The sequence below is a fragment of the Anoplophora glabripennis genome, unplaced genomic scaffold, assembly GCF_000390285.2.
Source record: "Anoplophora glabripennis isolate ALB-LARVAE unplaced genomic scaffold, Agla_2.0 scaffold88, whole genome shotgun sequence".
Taxonomy (NCBI): Eukaryota; Metazoa; Arthropoda; class Insecta; order Coleoptera; family Cerambycidae; genus Anoplophora; species Anoplophora glabripennis.
Genome location: NW_019416799.1, coordinates 956,800 through 977,631, shown reverse-complemented (window position 1 = coordinate 977,631; position 20,832 = coordinate 956,800). Strand labels below are relative to the sequence as shown.

At 33.3% G+C, this 20,832-nt stretch overlaps 1 protein-coding gene across 1 annotated transcript in view; it reads right to left on the bottom strand.

The window, feature by feature from the left end:
• LOC108912020 overlaps positions 1-13,800 on the bottom strand; it is a 239,027-nt gene extending 225,227 nt beyond the window's left edge. Inside the window, exon 1 of the mRNA XM_018717157.2 lies at positions 13,402-13,800. Coding sequence (XP_018572673.1) covers positions 13,402-13,447 — 46 coding nt within the window. The 5' untranslated portion in view covers positions 13,448-13,800. The remainder of the gene's footprint in view (positions 1-13,401) is intronic.
• Positions 13,801-20,832: the final 7,032 nt, after the last annotated feature.

Here is a 20,832-nt window from a genome sequence, read left to right as displayed (position 1 = left end):
AGGTCATCGTACTTCCGGTTATACCAGTAGTTAATACCAACTTTCTTTTATTTTAAATGGAAACCCCTGTATATTATTGCATTTTTGGAAATAGCATTTATTTGTAAGTTAGAAACATATTGCACACTCCATAGTTAGGATTGACCGTTTCCGAGATATTTTGATTTTTAGGCAAAAATTGATAGTTGCCAACTGTCAGCAAAATTTAGTTTTCCCGGAAACACAGGTTTATTTGCTTGTGCGAATTGGATATTTTGTAGAGGAAGATCTAATTTATACATATACTAGCTATGATTGTATAAATAATAATTCGAAGCAACTAACAGACTAGTAGGACATTAAACGTTGGCAGCACCACGGGTGTCATAGGATAATAATGACCTAAGTCGACCTAACTGTATTATTAAGCAATAACACCTTACTTGCTATAACGACACTGCACACTTATTTGATATTAACAGCAGTACACTTAATTAATTTATTAAGTTAGCTTTATAAATATTATTTGAGATAGTGTTAATGTAATTGACTTAAGTGTATCGTATTCTATTGTTATTTGTTCAAATACAAATAGAAACTCCGTATCGTGTTTACAGTACAGGGGCCATTGAATACATTAAGTATTATCGTTATTATTTCTTTATTCTCGATACTATCTACTAAATTAACTGAATTTTAAAGTCGCCCAAACATTACGCCTCAAAAGTGAATGTCAGTTACATTATAATCCCTCTTCCAACTCCTCTCCTCGATGAAAAATTTACATATAAATTACAGGGGCATAATTTATATTCTCCTGCAATTTTTATTAAAAAATCAGAACTAATTACTTCCTGCTAAAACAACTGTAAGCCAAGTAGCTGAAAATATAACCTCGCTCTCCATCTGGATTTGCAAATGAAAAGGTATGCAAATCAAGGCTCGAACCGAAACGGCTTACCACAGGTTAATTGTTCTACGACTTTTAACCGTTAAAAAAATTGTAAGGAAAATATGTTTGAACAAATACAGAAAATAAATAGCTAATAAGCAAACTAACAACAAATAATAACATTTGTTTCAAATATTTTATATTGGAATTTAAAGAAAATGAGAAACGACCCTACCCAATAAGAGAAAATGCAACTTAAAAAATGTTAAATGGAAACCAACACACGGGATCGATTCACGCAGCCTAACCTAATGCCCTCTATGGAGTTTATCTGCGGTAATATGGGTGAGAATGTTCAGCTGGACATTGTATACTTTGACGCATCAAAAGCTTTTCAAAAGGTTCATGATAAAACCCTGTATGTTAAGCATCAAAATTTCGGTGTATAGAAATATGCCCCGAACTGGATCAAATCCCATTGAACAAATCAGACCCAATAAGTTATAAATCTTCTTAGAATATCTAAAGATGTATGTGGGATACCCAAGGACAGTGACGTAGGCAAGATCCTCAGCGATGTTTTTTACCATTATTTAAAACAGAAGTCAGAAACATAACGACGTAACTTTACTAACGTAAATGTAATGATACAAAGTTCCTAATTTTGAAACTACCAATAAAGAAGTCATTATTTCCGAACTTCAATATTATTTTAAATAATTCCGATGAAACATGAAACAAAAATGTAGTTTACTGTCTAGGTATTTTATAAATATTTTATTTTTATAAAACAGATATTAAAAAATTTCACTTAGATTTATAGAAATCTGTTTAATGTAGAGTATCTACTTTATGAAATTTTTTCTCAGTGAATGTCAGAAACATACAGCCGAGTCCTAATTAAAATCCACAAAGAATTTTTTCCCAACCGGTGTTATTCCCTGCGAGAAAAAATTCGCAGGATCGGTGTAATTTTCAAAGTACACATAAATTAGATTGATACAGTCAATATTTAATCTGCAGGAGTAGTTTTTATCCTCCATCAAATAATTTCCCGTGATTTAGAGGGGGCTCGATGGGAAGGAGCGTAGAAAATTTATTTCAAAGCACCATAACCCGAAAGGGAAGCTTTTACCCAGCGAAGAGTACGACGAAGTGTGGGTAGACATATAATTTAAGTATCGTGATAAGGAATGTCTACTGAATACAAAAGTTTGCCGGCAGAAGTTTTCTAATAAAAATCAGGAAAAAATAACGAATTACGCAAAAAACTTCGCAAAACTCCATATAAAGCTCTGCGGCAAGTCGTATACGTTTGTTACAGGATGACATCAATTTAGATACTCCTAAAAGGAAAAAGCAATGGAAGATCATGGCTTAAAAAATTTTTTTACCTACAATAGTTTCAAAAGTCCATTTATATTACTGCAGAACATTTTTATAAAACTATTAATGTTTATAAATTTCCTATAATAATAATAATATAATAATAATAATATCTCTACTCCTCATTCTAACTACGAGAATTAGCCCAGAAGTTGGAGACTTGTGCGGGAGAGGAGGCGGCATATTATTATTACGCAGGCCGCATTTGCGCCCAGGAACGACTTGAATGAGGGAAACCTGGAAAACCTCATTCATTAGGGGGGTGGACAAATGCCAACCGGTGTCAATCTCTCACATTGACCCAAGCCAACATTCCTCCACCCTACCATACCTGCACAGAGGGTGCCAATCCTCCGTACAAGCATAGCTAATCTACGGTCTACCGGCCGCGGGATTCGAAACCCGGGCAGATCGACACATCCATTTAAGTACTGACGCCTTAAACCGTGCGGCTATCGACAGAATAAATATATTATTCTTGTCTAAAAATATAGTTTTCAACATTAAGATCATTTTTTTTTACTTTCTAGAAAGAAATTTAAATAAAAACACAATATAGTCATAAAATATGTTTTTGTTAATATGTACTACCACTATAATACTATATGTAAATACTATTATTCTAATTGGAACCGCCGGTTTTTTTTGCATAAATTGAAGGACCACAATAATATACAGGGTGTCCTACTAAGGTCGGCGAGGTACGATATTAGAGAAAGTTTAGGCCCTAGAGCTTCGGGGAAAAATATTTGATTAATAAATCGACCAACAGAAATAGCTGGAAATAGTTTTCAAGTTCTCTTCAAGCTCTAGGACCTGTACTTTTCCTACCTCGCCGAACTTAGTGCGACACCCTGTACAATAGTAATTTTTAACAAAGCATTTTTCTTTGTGTAGTATAATTGGTTAATGTTGGCCTTATACCTTCAACGTATTCACATAAGCCGTATAGGAAAACGCGTAAACGATACGAAGAAAATATCCGCATTACGTGAGTCGCCCCCTGGTGGCATAATTAATCAAATACGCAGCGCGAGGGACCGAGTACATACCGTGTTTCCTTCCCTTTAATTTCAGCGACATCCAGGAACACACATTTCTTTATGTTGGACTTGTTACGTTTTTTTTATCAAGGCTTTATAAATTATACATGACCCGACAAAAGTGTAGGCCATGTAATATGCCCCCGCAATCTCAAATATTAATCTTACTGACTCGGCCATGAAAATTTTATAGTTAATTATAAGAGACATTTCTACATTTCTCTCCTTCTTATTCCAGGTTTTTCATTATGTCCCCAAGTACATCGACGGCCAAATATGCTCGGCCCGGCACAGCTGGAGGAAAAAAATCATTTTTCATTGCAATCGTAAATGATTCACTGTGCGGTTATGAAAATCTGTAGATAATATTCGCCTTATATGGCGTAGTAGGAATACAATCTAACGGCTGTCACTAAAATCAAATCAAAATTTAGCCACAGAATGACGTTACTCTCCAAAGCCACTTATTTGATAATTTTTGGTCCTTCGAACCGGATATTAGTAAAGCATGGCCTTCAAGGTAGGTACCTTAAATTTCAATTTGACAAATGAAAGAGAAAAAACTGAATATTTTTTTAAGAAAACGTATCGTATCAGTGCGTATTTCAAAAAGTTCGGTTATTTTCTGAACAGATCTCGTATTTCTATGTTAAACTGTATAATTTTATTTAAGTGTAATATTTTTGTCGGTATAAATTCCTTATTATGAGAATGCAGAAAAAATAAATTTATTAAATCAACACCTTTAGTTATTCTTTTAGCAAGAGGTTATTTATTACTATTTGTTCTTTTTACTGTGACGGAAAACCCGGAAACTAATATACACATTTCTAATCTAAAATTTTAATGAACTCGCACTCAACTTTTTAAAACGTTTTGTACACACCGCTACTTACAACCTGTTTAGATCATTACTTTTATATTTTACAGAGCATTAAATACCTTGTATATGAATAAGTTGAAAGCTTAACGTTTCTCTTTACAAATAAAAGCATAAAACTGACCAAGTATTATATTATTTAGCGATGAGAGAAATGGCCATTAGCTTCTAATTTTTCGTCCTTGGATATCTTTTGTATACTTTAACTGAAGTTAAGTAATAATAAATTACGGTCTATTTTTGAACCGTACAATTTTATCTTAAAATAGAAACATTTCTTTATTATTTCTGATAAGATCTTAACTCTGCTCATGTAAAAAAACTTTTATAACTTACCTTAACACGGCTTTTGTAGGAAAACGTTTCCATTTTGTTTGAATTTTAGATTAACAGTTATTATGACCTAATGCATCGTCATTTCAATAAATAATTGAACCAAATATTTACTCGACTGTCATTATTCGATGTATAGATTATTCTTCTGTATACTAAGTGTAAGTAAACATATTAAAACTAAAGCGGAAAATAAATTTCTAATTACGTGATAAACGATATGTCGGGACAATACCGAGCTAATTTATTATTAGCAGGGTACATAAATGCAAGTATTAATGCGTAAAGAGATTAAGATTTTTCAAGAAATATACACCAGAAAAATATGGACATTGCGTGTTGATAAGGGATTATATTTAGCTACACATGTAAATAAATTCAGAGATAAGTTCTCGTTCAGATGGAAACATTATAAGTTCTTTGCTAATCAATCTTTCAAAAGAGAAAGTAGTGACAATTGTCAATCTGAATTAAGTAAATACTAAGTACTAAAACTCTATTACTACCCATAGCTATATCCACGTTGATCTTTACACAGTCGCCAACATTTTAAATATAATCTAATCTAAATTTCTAAATAATCTAAAATTTAAGAGTCTATACAGGGTTATATTTTGTTTATTTCAAATGCTGTTTTCAATCAATGTTTTGATCCCCAATCGTGATATTTCGATACTTTATATTTGTATTATATTACCGTCCGGATTTTCGTTGTGGAATATAAACAGAATGAATTCAAATGGGCCAGAACTCGATTTATGTATCAAAATGGAATAATAATATTTAAATTAGAGCGAAAAGATAATAGACGCTAATTTGATTCCAATATTTGAATCCTCTAAATTCCAGATCCACTACAGATGACCCCGTTTCATAAATCGGCGGGAAAAGTTATTGAAAAATGTCATCAACGCTCAATTTATAGATCTGATGCTCACAGTGGTTATATACCTACTGTAGGATATTTTGTGATCATATCGGATTTTTTTATAATTTGATTAAACTTTTTCGTAATTTTTTATATTCAAACTTTTTCACATAAACATGTTTTCTTAGAGCCATTAAATTTTAAACGAGATATCAATCCGACAAACTGTAAAGGGTGCAAAGCGTTTAACAAAATCCCTGTATCAAAGGAAAGTACAACACGAATGAGAAAAAGATGATGAATGAAATTAGATCACTTCTTTCATCAGTCGCCTAATGTTATTTATTTATGTAAACCCTTTCCATTATGGGTTACTTTTTTTAATAAACCTAAGCATTTGTCAAACACGGATTGCCGACATTTATATTCATAAATGCTGTCGTATATATGAAATATCAATAAAGTTGTGACAATGAAAAATTCGCCTCCTTTATTTCCCTGATTAATTTTCTTATAGAAAAGTGAACACGCACCTTTTTATTATACACCCTTTTTCCAGAATTTATCCATAAATATAGCCGGTAATATATCATATATAATAAAGTTATGAATTCGTAATCAGTATAGGGTGGTCTTTTATAGTGTTAAAAATGGAATAATTCTCTCTTTAATAGTATATCTACTCTAAAAGAATGAGTAAAAATTCTTATTTATAAATATCACTCTCGAATTTTCATGTGAAATATTGTAAAAACTTAACTAAAGTACTTAACCCTGTAACTACGCCACTGGAAATTTATTGTAACACACTTAGTAGGTATCTCATATATAGTACAAAGACATCAAAATGTAATAAATATATCTGTATTTAGTCATCCAGATAATTTCCTCATGATGAAAACTAATTAGTTTGAAACAGGTGTATGTCTGGGGCTCTGCTCGACGAATGATCTTAGCTTACTAGATATTGAGAGTGAGCGACCGATCGATGGTCAGAGTATTACTTACCATTAATTAAAAACCCTGTTGTTGTTTGTACCCCAAATTATTTTTGAGACAACAATGGTTCAAACTTCAAATAAAGGAATATTCAGAATTTCGCCAGCAAATCTATTTCAATCAAAACCAGTTTACATATTTGTTCTCTACATGGGTACGACGTGTCCTGTAGAACCTACCTCATTTATAGAAATGAAAAATGTCTTTGAAGTTTTTTTTCCACAACGTCATTGGTAGTAGTTTATTTATAAAAGGTACAATTTAAATAATCAAATGATGTATCTTGTAATCCGTGAGCAAAACGTGTACCTTATTCACACTCGGAAATACTGAGACTTGCATTTAATAATCTTAAGAGTTGAAAACCGTTTTTTCAAACGGAATGACCCATATTAATTGTCATGGGTAAATGCAAAATTAAATGCCCTTTCGACTAAAGTTGTCCAGAAAAATCAGGTTCTTTTCTAAAGTCCGAAAAAGTAGATATGTATCGGCGTCAAGAAGGCCCTGCAAAACCACTTTTCCTTCACATTTTATAAGGCCTAGGACTTTCAGTGTTATCTAATATTTACTGGCAAATTTAAAAAGTGGTTTGACAAACAAAAGTAAACCACTAACAACAACTAAAACAAAACGCAAAACGAAACAAACTGAAACTCGGAACACAACAAGGGGAAGAATACTTAGGCCGCTGATTTACATCAATTGCTCGAAGTGTGCTCCATTTTGATTCATACAGAAACGAATTCGGTTTTTAAAAGACATTGGTGAGCATGTCTGGCGTAATTTCTTGAAATGCTACTGTAATGCGCTGCCACATATCTTGGTAGTTGATGGTGTAATGTAAACTTTGCTTTTTATAAATCCCCATAAAAAGAAGACGCAACTTGTCATATCTCGAAGGTCAACTCACGTCATAATTATGATTATTAACGAAACCATTTTTATGAAAAGTAGCCTCATTGGAGAATATGGCCCTTTTAAAAAAATCATCATCTTGATTTAACATCTCAAGTGTCCACTGACGAAAACTCCAGTCTCTGCTGAAAGTCTACTTTTAGTAACTCTCGGTGTAATTGGATATATCGGTTGTACTAATACAATTAATAATTGTAAGACCTTCTTGATGCTGTTACATAGCTACTTTGTTAGACTTTAGATGGGTCATTCCATTTGAAAAAAAAAGTTTTTCAACTCGTAAGATTATTAAATGAAGGTCTCAGCATTTCCGAGTCTGAATAAGGTACACGTTTTGCTCACAGATTACAAGATAGATTAAGTTATGCCAAAACGAACTGGGAAAACTGCAGGTTTCTAACTATTACGGTTTAGACGCTATCTAGCCTCATTTAGACAGTTGAAATCCTGGTTCTTTTCAAAAACAACTGAATACCTCGAAAACGGTAAGTTTTAAACACCATGTACATTTAGTAAACTCTACCTAATATTAACCAAGGAAATCAAAAACGCAATAATATACAGGGTGCTCCACTTAAAATAACAAAATTATGTAGCGCCCCCGCGAAATGGAACATCCTGTAAAGCTAAAAATATATTCTTTATATGGCCCACATTGATTACAGACAACTTTTATTAAAACCATTTTTTATAAATGTTACAGTTACAGAGTTACAAAAGAATCCCTCTTAGGTGGAACACACTGACCTACTATTAAGCTGCACTTCTACCTAGTCTTATATTTTGCACCAGTTTTTTTAGTTGGCTCCCTTGTTATATTTCAATTCAATGCATAATTACAGCATTAAATCTAATTGATTACATAAACTTGGTTCATTTAGCTGCCAGAGAGCATCATCGGAGTGTTCCAACACTAACTTTTCCCGGCCTCAAAATGTTGAAGCCGGACCTGACCCCAGGCGGTTGCTCTCACCGTAGGACTTCCAAAGGGTGAGGCAGGCCTTACTGGCACGAGCCGCAAGTGTCACTACTTGAATAAAGGCGATAAAGGGCAGTTGGGTATTATAATAATTGCCCCGGCGATGGCTTTGCAGATGCAGATGCGATGGCACGTGATCGTGGGCAGGTGAAACATAAACCGGTAACATCTCTAACGTGATGCTCCGCAGATGGCCCCTATTAAATTTAACAGCGATATATATTAACCGCAATGGACAGCGAAATTATGTAGCTTGATTTTATTGGCCGGTAATAATTCTTTTATGTTTTCGGATCGAGGATTAGTATCGCTGGACGTAAATAACCACCAAAGCGGTAAAATTGTCATAAGGTGTATTCCGTGTCAGTTTCGTATTCCTCTAAATTATAATTTTTTTAGAAAATATATATTTATTATTAATATATAGAAAAAAATTGTCATAACAGCAAGTGACAAAAGAGGCAAAAAGATTAACCTCAAAAAAGTTAGGATCTAAAATGTTCCGGAGGAGTACTGCACTGAACGCCCTGTATAATATAGCCAAAAATTAATAACTCCGAAGTATTTAGCATCTCCAGAAACCCCGCATAACAAAATTTCAGTTCATTTGGTCGAATTTTGTGGAAGATATAGGACCTAAACTAGATTCTAAAAAATTATTTTCTTGAAAACGGAAATGGTCCATAGGAACTGTTAGTGTGTGTATCACTTTATATTGTGTGTGTGTGTCTTTAGGTTTTTAAGGTGTACATAGTTTTTGTAGATATAGAAAAAGTGTGGTAGAGACAGAAAGAAAATCCACGCAGGATAGAATTTAAGCGGACAGTGATCGTTGTTAGATACATATTGTATAGAAGACTTGAAAGAATAAAGGTGTTGCAATCTCAGTTGTGATTTATTCGCTTCATATACATTACAGGAACAAAACGTTATATTTTTTGAATTTCTATGAAGACCTGAAATTATGCTAGTGTATTACAAAACACCTTGTATTTCTAAACGTATTTTTGTTAAAATAAATAAATAAAAACGAGATAAATAATTATTTTTTAGAACCAAACATTTAGTATTTTCGTTCAAATAGCTGCTTTGGTAATCTTTAATTCGACAAGTATATGATATAATTGGCTCTAACAAATTTTATTTCTTACAAGTAAATTCTTTCCTCGGTATAATATTTAATTCATTTTCAATTAAATGACTATTTCGGTCACTTATTATTAGTAACAAACTTCACCTATAGGGTTTACTACAAAATTAAACCGCCTCAGCTTAAAATATCACAAAAAATACAGTCTCACCAATAATAAGTGCAACAAATTGAATACAAGGGGTTAATTCATGAAAAAGTTATAACAAAATATTAAAAAGAAAGAAATAACTTTGAGGTTATGTATCTTCATTAATCAGAAAATTGTACCACAAGTTTTATCTATGAGGTACTTTTTGTTCGTTAGAAAAGAGATTGAAGAATAGTATCGTCGAGCAAATCACTCTGGTTTCAATAGAGCTTTGCGATATTCTGTATGTATATGCATGTTGTTATCAGCATCAACTCGGCTTTCAACCTACGCCGATACATGAATACGGTTAATCCGAGTTTCTAATTGATTCTCAAAATCAAAGGGCGAAGAGAAAATCGGCATCAATTCTCATTAACGCAGATTATTATATTAAACTGACTAACAAAACGTTAAAATTAACTGAAAAAATATGTATTATTAGTCGATCTATACTTGTAACTTTCAATATGTCTATAATTCATAATTAGAGAGAATAAAACACTCTAGTCCAAAGGTTGTACCAAAAATTAATATAATTTTGTTTTTTCACGTCATGATTTCAATAATCACTTAATGTTAACCGTAATACAGAAATATAATTTTTTTGGCTTCCTACTTACCAAAATGCCTTCACTTTGTTCTAAATATCACCCTAAACACATTTTTCAATTGAGTCTGCAACCCTCTGTCAACGTATTGACGATATTCATCATTAATGCGTAATTTTAAAATCCATTTGTTTTGAATCAAGTAAGCCATGGGATTCAAACAAAACAAATGACATTTTAATTTTGTTCGGCAAATGATAAATGACTGCGTTTGGAAATATGTATTTTTCAAATTTCCAAAAACAACTCGATTTTAGTTGAAACAAATTACATAAAAAAATTTTTGGTGTCCCTGAAATTTGTGATATTCCTCTATTATTACCGTCCGATAGATATACAGCTTACATGTGTTATACATCCATGCTATAAACACAGTTTTCAATTTTCGAATCGTTGATAAAACCCCACCATATACTTAATTTGCACTACAGTGGTATAGCTAACATAAAAATGCTCTTACCGGAACATTTTCCGTCACTAACACGACACGAGAATCCCTTTTTTCAGGTGGCGTTGAAATGTCAGGGAGGAGATAATGATAAATAAGCGATGGCCACAGGCAAATGAGTCCGTTACAGTCATGAGTAGAGTAAGGACGGCGGTACACAAACTACAGAATCAATCTCTAGGTAGCGGACAATGAATTTTGTATACTTTTAATGCACTGAAGATATCTAAAGTCTGTACCGCTTTCCATAAATGATGACAATTATTAATGTGTAATCCCTTTTCTGATTATAATACAGGTATTGTCGACTAGTGATTTCACACAATTTTTCCGGTCCACGGTTTCTGAATGAATCATGTGTGCCACTGTCCGCACTTTTGTCATGACCTGGATTTCACTTGATTTATAGAAAAAAGAACTACATAAATTTGATCAATTAAAAAAATAAAATGGCTCTTTTCTACTAATAAATTTGTAACAAGCAACAATATTAGCATTCTGTGATCTTTTCTGTCTAAATGGTACAATTGTTGAAAATAAATACTTACAAACTAAATATGTAAATAGTACACTCGACAAATAGTCACTGTTCTAAATTTATACGCACTATGCTGATAACACGGGTTTAAAATACAGTTTCTAACTAAACTTTGTACCTAAGGTTAAATTACTAAGCTTATCCTTGATGTTTTAGCATTTCAATTATTTTGCCCAGACGTTACGAGTTTTTATAGCCATATATATAAGCCCGAAATTTAATTCTAGCCACTTATTATGAAATTGCGTCTGCAAGAACAATTAAATGTATAGGAGATAATAGAATACGTTCAGAAATACTTACCATATATCTTTTTACCAAATACGTTGTTTGTATTTTTATCGAGGCAAATAAGCGAGCTCTTTTTGAATTAAAAAATTTCCCAAATTGAGTTTACCAAAGTTGCACCATTTAACAGTTATTTAGCCTTAGCCAGGAACCTTTGACCTGGTCTTACTGATCTCGGGCTAAGTTCTGTAGGGCTCTCTTCTCTTATAATCTCGCAACTACTATTTGAACTTGTTTCAAAGGATTAGGCACTAATTTTGGAGTTTGTCACATTTTATTTTAGCTACAGCGCCATTGAGGACAGTTTTAAAACGGAGTTTTTGTTTCAATGTTCTCCAATTAGGGATAATGCACTTGTCAATAATGTGTTGTAGATATCACTGTTGCTCGTTTATGTACAGTGGTTCTGTCTGGCTTAATGTATCGAATTTTGGGACACAATCTCGCTGATATGAAATACTCAAAAAATGACATTTATATGACGTCAGTCTAAACAGGATGTAATTTGGGTATGTACAAATATTTCAGGAAGTGGGTCGTTCTGAGAAGAAAAACTAGGCTTATGATTTAACTGTGAATACAATGATAAAAGTTACTAAAGAAGACGTACGCTTAAATGTTACATTTTATAAAACCGCCCCATATCTCGAAGACTACTTAAATTGGTCCAAAAATCACCCCTGACATATTTCTACTTATATCCTATCTTTGCACGTGCCAAGAAATTACCTAAATGAATATCGCTTATCTGCAAATTTATCTCCTTCTGGAATAATCGATGATGAAGAATTAAGACGGCTTCAAACAACAACAATTCAAAGAAACAGTAATTGGCGTAATGAGCGGCAACGCAGAACGTGAAGACGTTTCCCCTACAAATTAAAGGGATCATCCAAGGCCAAAGCATTTAGTTCGAAACATAAAAGGATGTGCCGAAAGTTTTTAGTCTTTTGTATAGAGCTAAGGGACCTGATGGAATGTCAAATGTTTTATCCCAGTCACAAAGTTGCGAATCAATCGTCCGTGTTCCAGGATAGTATTCGTACAATATAAATATGCAAAAAACAATGTAAAATATTTGTGTTGATTTGGTGAGAAGAGAAAATAAATATTCTTACCATTTTCACCTCACTTTCCATTGGTAATTGAATTTTTGCACCTCGATCTTCATAGTAGCTGTTACTAAACAAACATTTGTTTTTGAACTTTGAAAATAGAGACAATAAGGCGTTTAGTCATCAGTAACATCTGACGGTGGCAAAAAAAACAAGTAAGTCATGAAAACGTAATATTTCATCATTAAGTCTGGCTCTTCCAGGTCTGACTTTAACCCATGGATTGAATCCAAACCTTTAAATCATTTGATTCGAGCCTATAAACTAGACAATAAAGCATTTAGTGACTAGTGACATCTAACGGTGGCAAATAATAGTAATATTCGTTTTAGGTGTGACTCATACAACTCTGACTTCACCCCATGCGTCGAACCTTTGAACCGTCTGATAACAGTTTTTATTTCATCTTGTGTTTTAACACATACGTTGTATGATACTTTTCCATTAAAACGCAGCAAAAGCTTAGCAGGTCGTGATAGCTTCAAAAGCCAGTGTAGAGTTACTGAAAAAATTAAAAAGGAAGCGAAAATGTCTCAATTTTAGGTACCACACTTCCGAAAGAACGCCAACATTACCATACTGTCATATCTAGCTGTCAAATTGCATTAGGAACCATTTGAATTGCATGAGGAAATGTCAACGTAATGTAGTGAATTAAAAATAAATTTAATACGTACTTACAACAACACTGATAAGAGGTCATAGTTCAGTGCATTATTTAATGAAAACTGCAAAGTAAATATGTGAAATTGAGAACATTTTAATTAGGTTAAGCAACTGCTTATAGATAATATAATGGGCTTCACAAGAAATAACGCAATAAAGAAACTGAAACACGTATTACCTTGAACAATAAGTGTGACGATATAAACCAAGTGCTTGAAATCCATTCCGGCTGGGTACGTCAAAATCCTTCCACTCACAAAAACTATTTTCCCACACTAGAAATTGGCACTATTTCAAATTGGCGACATGCACAAACACAAACAAATATCACTCATAATTCTCCAAATGTTTACCAACACCAGTGAAAAACTGAGTCCCCAACTTTCCAATAACACCCAAAATATTGCACTCGCCACGAAAAGGCTCTTTGCGAAATTGTGTAACTGGTTTACATAGAAGGAAACATCCCGGCAACGGTCACCTGTACCATCAAAAAACTTACGGGGCTGTCAAAGTCTTGCGCACGGATTCGGGCTGGAGCGGCAGTATCGGCACTTGGTGCGCGCCTCATTCGCAAGCGTCCCGACGGTTATCAGAGTACTGGCGTCGCATAGTTGAAACTCCCACTCAAACACCATTTCGAGAGCAGTCGGGGTAGTTCGGGGTGTGTCGGCGCCTCTGCACCCTACTGCATGCTTTGCAATTAATATATTATCATTAACTATTTAATTAGAGTAGGTTCAGTGACTCATCACCACGGCTTTTTAGAAAAACGCCCGCCAGCTGCTTTTTAATAATTGCATTATAGGTTTACTACGAAACGGAGCGTTGTTCGCTGAGGCGGTGGGGCTGTCTGGCAGTTAATTGATGGGATTTGATCTTGAAATGCACTTTGTTTGTTTGTCAATGTTGCTTGATGTTACTGACGCATTTTTTAACCTACAAGTAGCCAGTGTCCAGAATAAGTTCAAATGTACGCGGTTAAATTTAATGACGTTATGACTTAATCACCCTGTAGAATTTTAATTAATTTAATAGAATACTAAGAAGCACATAAATAGGTAATCTTTTTCTAACAATTAATATGCACCCAGTTTCCACATATCTTCTATAACATTGGTCAAATTCTTTGCGAAAATTTGACGTTCGAATACGAATTGCCCTTTTTGTATGAGATCGGGAACGTTATTACATGTCCTTTAAAATTAATGTCCCAAATTAGGTAGCAATAGGTTTTAATATTACAATTCAATGATTTATCAAATCAGAAAATTATAAAACTTTGTATATAGTACTACTTTGTGTGATGAGACATCTTTGATTTTTCAAAAATAAAAGCTTGCAACAAATTATTTTTTAACCAAGCAGGATCGTACCTGAAAATTTCAGCTTACAATAATTATTTTATCATTACATTTATGGTTAAACCGATATATGAACACCCTGTACATTAGTTGTTGGAAGTAGATTGGTTTTCAATGTGTTGCTTAACTAAACCATCATTAAATTTTAAGAACAAAATCATCTACTTTAGTTCTTTATTTTCTTTCATTCCCCTTTAATTTCTTCCGTCTCTCACTTTACTAAAAAAAAAAAGATGTACCGTATATCAGTCGATATCTTGTATGGTTTCTGAGAAAATCGAATTTTATTAGCAACATATATTTATTGTACCAAAAATTGTAGCAATTAACATTTTTGTAAAAATCTTGGTTTCTTTGGAAATTGAGATGACTGTCAACAAGTATGTACAATTAGCAGTTACATATTTGTCATGTCATTTTGACACCATTTATTGATTTAATATCATGAAGGATTTTGGCTATAAAGAATCTGCAGGTACTCATCTAATGTACAGATTGCAAAATGTAATGCTTCTGAAGCTGTTTGGATTTACGCCAACCGATTTCCAAATATAATTTGCATATTTAGACTAACAAAAACCCCATGCTATTATTCAGACAAAACACCAACAAAAATTCATCATTAATGGGAATAATTGGGAACTACTTAGTGGGACTACTTATCATTGATGACACTTTAAATGGGGACAAACACCTTCATTTACTGGAAGAACACCTTAACCCGTTATTGGGGAACGCCCCTTTAAATAATCGAAATAACATGCGGCTTATGCACCCCATTTTAACAGGGCAGTATAAAGGCTTATTTAAATACCACATTTCCCGATCGATGGACCGGTCGAGGTAATCCTTTTCCGTGGCCGCCTCGTTTTCCCGATCTTAAGCCTCTCGATTTTTTTCTTTGGGGCCATATGATCACCACATGTTATTTCAAATACATATTCAAAACTGACGATCTATATGACCATTGGAACCATTCACCACGTCCAATCCGTCTTTGTTTTAGGTACTCCCGAACAGGTCTGTCAGAATTCATATTTATGGTAGTCATTTTCCATGAAAACTATCTATGGACAGCTTAATTATTTTTAGTTAGATCGATGCTATTATTTTGCTGACTCCCAAATTAATTATTTACCAGTAATATTAATTTATATCATATTTAATGCCAGTCAATCATCAAAAGTACATCCGATCAGTATCATTACTACTGATGAGGTACTGATGTTCATCAAACGAGACTTCTTTCGGTCATCACAAATTGTAATTGACATTATAGTTAATACTGAAGTAATATGTGCTGTGGGAAAAACAGAAGACAATATAGGAAAACATTATGTAATTATTGATAATCAATAAACGTTTATTAGTTAATAGCTTGGATTTATTATTCGTTTTAAATTATAGACATATTTATTAACACGAACGGTATGTAAAATATCGGCTTACTAAATGATTCAAAACAGACCATCAGTCAGCAATCTAATAACCATAAAGATATATTTAGCTATTAATATTTCAGCAACAGCCGGTAATTATTGGCATAATTACATATCTGAATTTTAACGAATCAAAACAGAGTCAGCGACTGTTGGAAGACAGCTTTTTTATCGGTCCCTTGGAGAAAACGGTGTCGACGCATATGCGCGAAAATAACAGCTAGTAACGCCAATTGCCCTTTTCGGTACATCATAAAATTAGATTTCGTGGATAATGATCAACGGTTCTCGTCGATAACAAGCAAAATCGAGGTCAAAAAAGTCTCAAACTCAAATTAAGTGTTCAGATTTTCAGTGAAAGGCGATATCCAGAGAAATAACAAGATTAAATTTAATCAAGGTGTCTTTCTAAAAAAGCGATCGAATTTCCATAAAAAAAACACATAAATCATTTATTCTTTCCATTTTAAACAGTGGCGTGACTTTATATCCTTCGAATATTTTTCTTTTAATAATGATTACATTGCACAGGGTGTTAATCAACTTATGTCAAAAATTTAAAGGGGTGAAAAAGGAGCAAAAACTAAGTTAACTGATGTCACAAACTAAAGCTTGTGTGCAAGCAAATGGTGGGTACGTCGAACATCTTCTATGAAAATCAGCACTTCTCAAAAGGTGGCTCCTTGCAATGTTGAGGTAAGTCATATTTTAGAATTACATTTCACTCAACACCAATCCGTGTATTTACCTCATTTTGACATAATGGCACAAATATTTGACATAAGTTTACACCCTGTATATCAATGAAATATTTTGTAACAATATTCATTACAAGATTTAATTGAGATTTGTCTTGTTTATGTCGAAACTTCACTGACGGGCATCCTTGAGTGTATCACCCTGTGTAGGACTTATAGAACCAATGATGCATCGTTAAACCGACCACTCGTTCCATTGTGTCTGGCATGAAGTGACCGTTTCACTGACTGCTCAGTAAAGAAGGCTTTGAATAGAAAAGAAAATTCATTAAGGATGTGGCCAGAATTAATGGTTGCTCCTCATTTAGCCGATAACTTAATTAGAAAACGTGGTCTTAAGAAACACTTCTCTGTGTCTCTGACTTTTCCGATTAAGCATGAAAATTTCAAATTCGTGTACAAACTACTTAGTTAATTCTTTTTATTTTTGGGTGTAGTCGAGTCTTAGTTCCAGACATCTCCAAGTGATGTCGACTTAATCAACGAATAGAGTGGGAAGTCTAATTTGATGCTTTGTAAAAAACTTGTCCTTAGTTAGAAATACTCGACGAAGTTAACTATTTATATGAAAGAAGTAAACAGCAATTTTCATTTTATATCCAAAACGATATCCGTTATTATAGGCCAGACATCTTATAATAAGAGCGACATTTGAAGCAGCGTTCTTCCATTTGTCACGTTCTGAATCTATTATTTAAGGACCCTATTAATTAATGACTTTTCCCCATGAAATGACACACCTATCACTAATCTGTTATAGATTATAAAGCTCACATCATAGTAAATAACAGGTTTATTTTTTATTCATCGCAATAACAACCGTATTTGGAAATGTTTTTCAAGAGAAATTATTTAATTGAAACCAATACGAGCAACAGAATTCCATTGTTCCATTCCATTAAAATAATAACAAATATTTCCAATGTACCAAATTAGACCAAGGTGGATATATCGAAATATCCCACAATGTAAGAGGGGGCAAGCTAATTTTTGCTGGAATACCTTCAGTACAACTCACATAATAGAAGTGTAGATCCCTAGATCTGGGCGAGGTCCGGAACATTTTCAAAATTGCAAAAATTTTAAAAAATACCTATTTTATCTGAGTTTTTTACTTATATCTTGGAACCTATGCATTTTGGAAGAATATTGAAGAGGAAAAAAGTTTTAAATTTGATTTTTGCACAATATACTGTAAGTTGAAAATGTTTAAATTTATTACCGGTAATAAATTTAAACATTTTTAACTTGGAGTATATTGTGCAAATTCAATTCTAAAACTTTTTTCCTCTTCAATATTCTTCCAAAATGCTTAGGTTCCAAGATATAAGTAAAAAACTCAGGTAAAATAGGTATTTTTAAAAAATATTTAAACATTTTTGCACTTTTGAAAATGTTCCGGACCTCGCCCAGATCTAGGGATCTACACTTTTAATATGTGAAGCTGGTATAAATGTCGAACGGTAAAGAATTTGTGATATTTGTTTTATTTGAAGCAGAAGATAGTGACAGCCTATTTTTAACCCAGGTTATTTCTTTGCATACTTTTTGTACTGATAAAACGAGCAGTAGTTGTTTTCATGCATGGTGATATAGAAATACACGTTCTTCTCAGAGAATTTATGATAATATTTCCATTTATTTACTGATTTAGCATTAAAAGCAAAAGAAAGTAGGTAAACTCTCTTTTCAGTTAAAATGTGTATAAGTTTATGAAAATTACACGACACCTTCCTTTCTTGTCTACAAAATTGTGTTTCTCATTGCTTGAGTAGAGACAAGACATGTTTTTATCCTCATAGAAACAAATTTACTGTTTTTTCGAAGACACAAAAACAATACCCGAAAAGAATTTTGCTATTCAAAGAGAGACTCTCGCCTTTCGTTGTTAAAATTTAATAAACAACCCTAACTAGAGTATAGACCACGTACATTAAATATTCTTTTATAACGCCGAGTATATAATCCTCCAATACTGCATTTAGTTCTTCAACTAACAAGGCGGACCATTAGAGCTCGGCCTCTCTTCAACAAAGTTTATATCGTGTAACGTTTCATCCTTTGTTCTATTAACATGGGCAACTTCAAAGGGCCATTTCCATCAAAACTAATGACTATTAGCCAAATAACCAGTTAGTCAAGCTTCTTACTCTACCAATTATTAAGTCGGGGATAGAAATGTGTCTGTCTGTTGTTCTCATCGCACCATCAATTTGACGGAGGGTAGTCTATGAATCCAAAATGAATTTCAGTTAAAGTTAAATTATTTTACGAACTATCAAATCCTTCCGAGAAAACTAACTAACTTGTGAACTAAGAAATGAATTGCCAACTTGAAATAAGTCAAGTTTTAAATAAATATTAATCATTTTTTAATACAAAACTTTTAGTTCACTTTCCCCTATGTCATGTTGCCAATGTTACACAGAACTCTTATATCATTTTGTATGAAGGAGAATGAAAAAAGCGAAATAAATTGTCATTGTAGACAATACGCCACAGAAACTTTAAAATAGAGAGTCTGTAGCTGAGACTATGCGCAAATTAAGTGGAAACAGGCTCGAATGCAGACAATAAGGCTCGTATTGATTCAAGTAAAAGTGAAATTTAAAAATAAGTTGTATATGGATGAATACAAAAAAAATTAAAATACTTTATCTACCTTTGTGGTTAAAATCAACATTTTTAGAAGAAAAGTCATTTATTAATTTACTTGGCTTGCGGCAGTGAATTACACGATTTGTCAAAACCGTGCCACTGAATTTTTACCAACTATATCAGATAATTTAAAACAATACGCTGGCCGGAACGCTTCAACTACCACATCGCATAAATTTATCGTCATTTATCGGCCTAATTTAAGTTTAAAACTTCCGAGACTCTTAACAACACCTGGTTCGTTGCGGCTGTTATACTCCAACGGACACTACGTCCACCGCTGAGAAACGGGAACATCCTGTATACGTCTTCTGGAAATAATTTGGTTTGGCATTAAAGAGCGCTGCTCTAAAAGCGCCTGAAACACATTAGCTCGCATTATAGCCGCTGAAATATATAACGTAAACCGGGTTATATCTTATGTAGAGTTCTTTTAGTTTAAAAGCTTTATATAAGATCTATTTATACTTTTAGAGAAGCCTGCAGAAGTATAGTAAATTAAATCGGTCAATTCTCATAAGTTTTTGCACTGCAGAGAAAAGACGGTATAATTGGAAAAATAAACTCCGTCGAAATAACTGTATTTCGATTTTTCGAATCGTTTCGTCTGCAGTTTTTTTATAGTTTATTTTTCTTTGTTAAATGAGCTGCTTTTCTGATTTTCGAACCTTTTACTTAATTGCCAATAGATAAAAACGTATATTAAAGGTACCGATGCTCCAAGCGGTTAAAAATCTATTTAAATAAAGCAAACGGCAACAAATATCTTCTTAATTTTTATATATTAGGTACATTCACTGATACTATCACTGATTTAATTTTACTTTCGACTTTCCGCCAGGAAAGGTCGAAAGAACGCATGTATTTCCGTTACCTCTGACAAAAACCAGAAAGGACTTAAAAAACTCTTGAAGGTAACGATGAATGGGGAGAAGTGTTTCTGTTTCAAAGCGAGCCCGAAGTTAAAACGGAACGAAGGAGAGATTAAAAAGAAAAAAAGGACAATAAAACTCCATTTGAAGACGAAAAAAAATATCACTTAAAGGGAGTTTACATATAAGGAGTAAAAAACGCCGTGCCACGCTTTATACTACTTTGTAGGTTTGTATAAATCCCTTTTAACGATTTGATGAAGTCCCGCGGAGTTTTTGTTGAGCGCTGCCCCCGCGCGTGAAAGATGCCATGATGGATGTACCACAGCTGGCAACATTCTAAGACGTATTTATTATATATTGCTTTGTGTTGAATATTCACCGGACGAGGAGGATGGAAATTGGAAATGTAGAATAAATATTTGATCGTAAATACACAAGTTGGGTTTTAGTTGGGTGCACCCTGGAAGAAGCTAATAAATAATAATCTTGGGGTACGTCTGTTTTCGCGAGTTGCT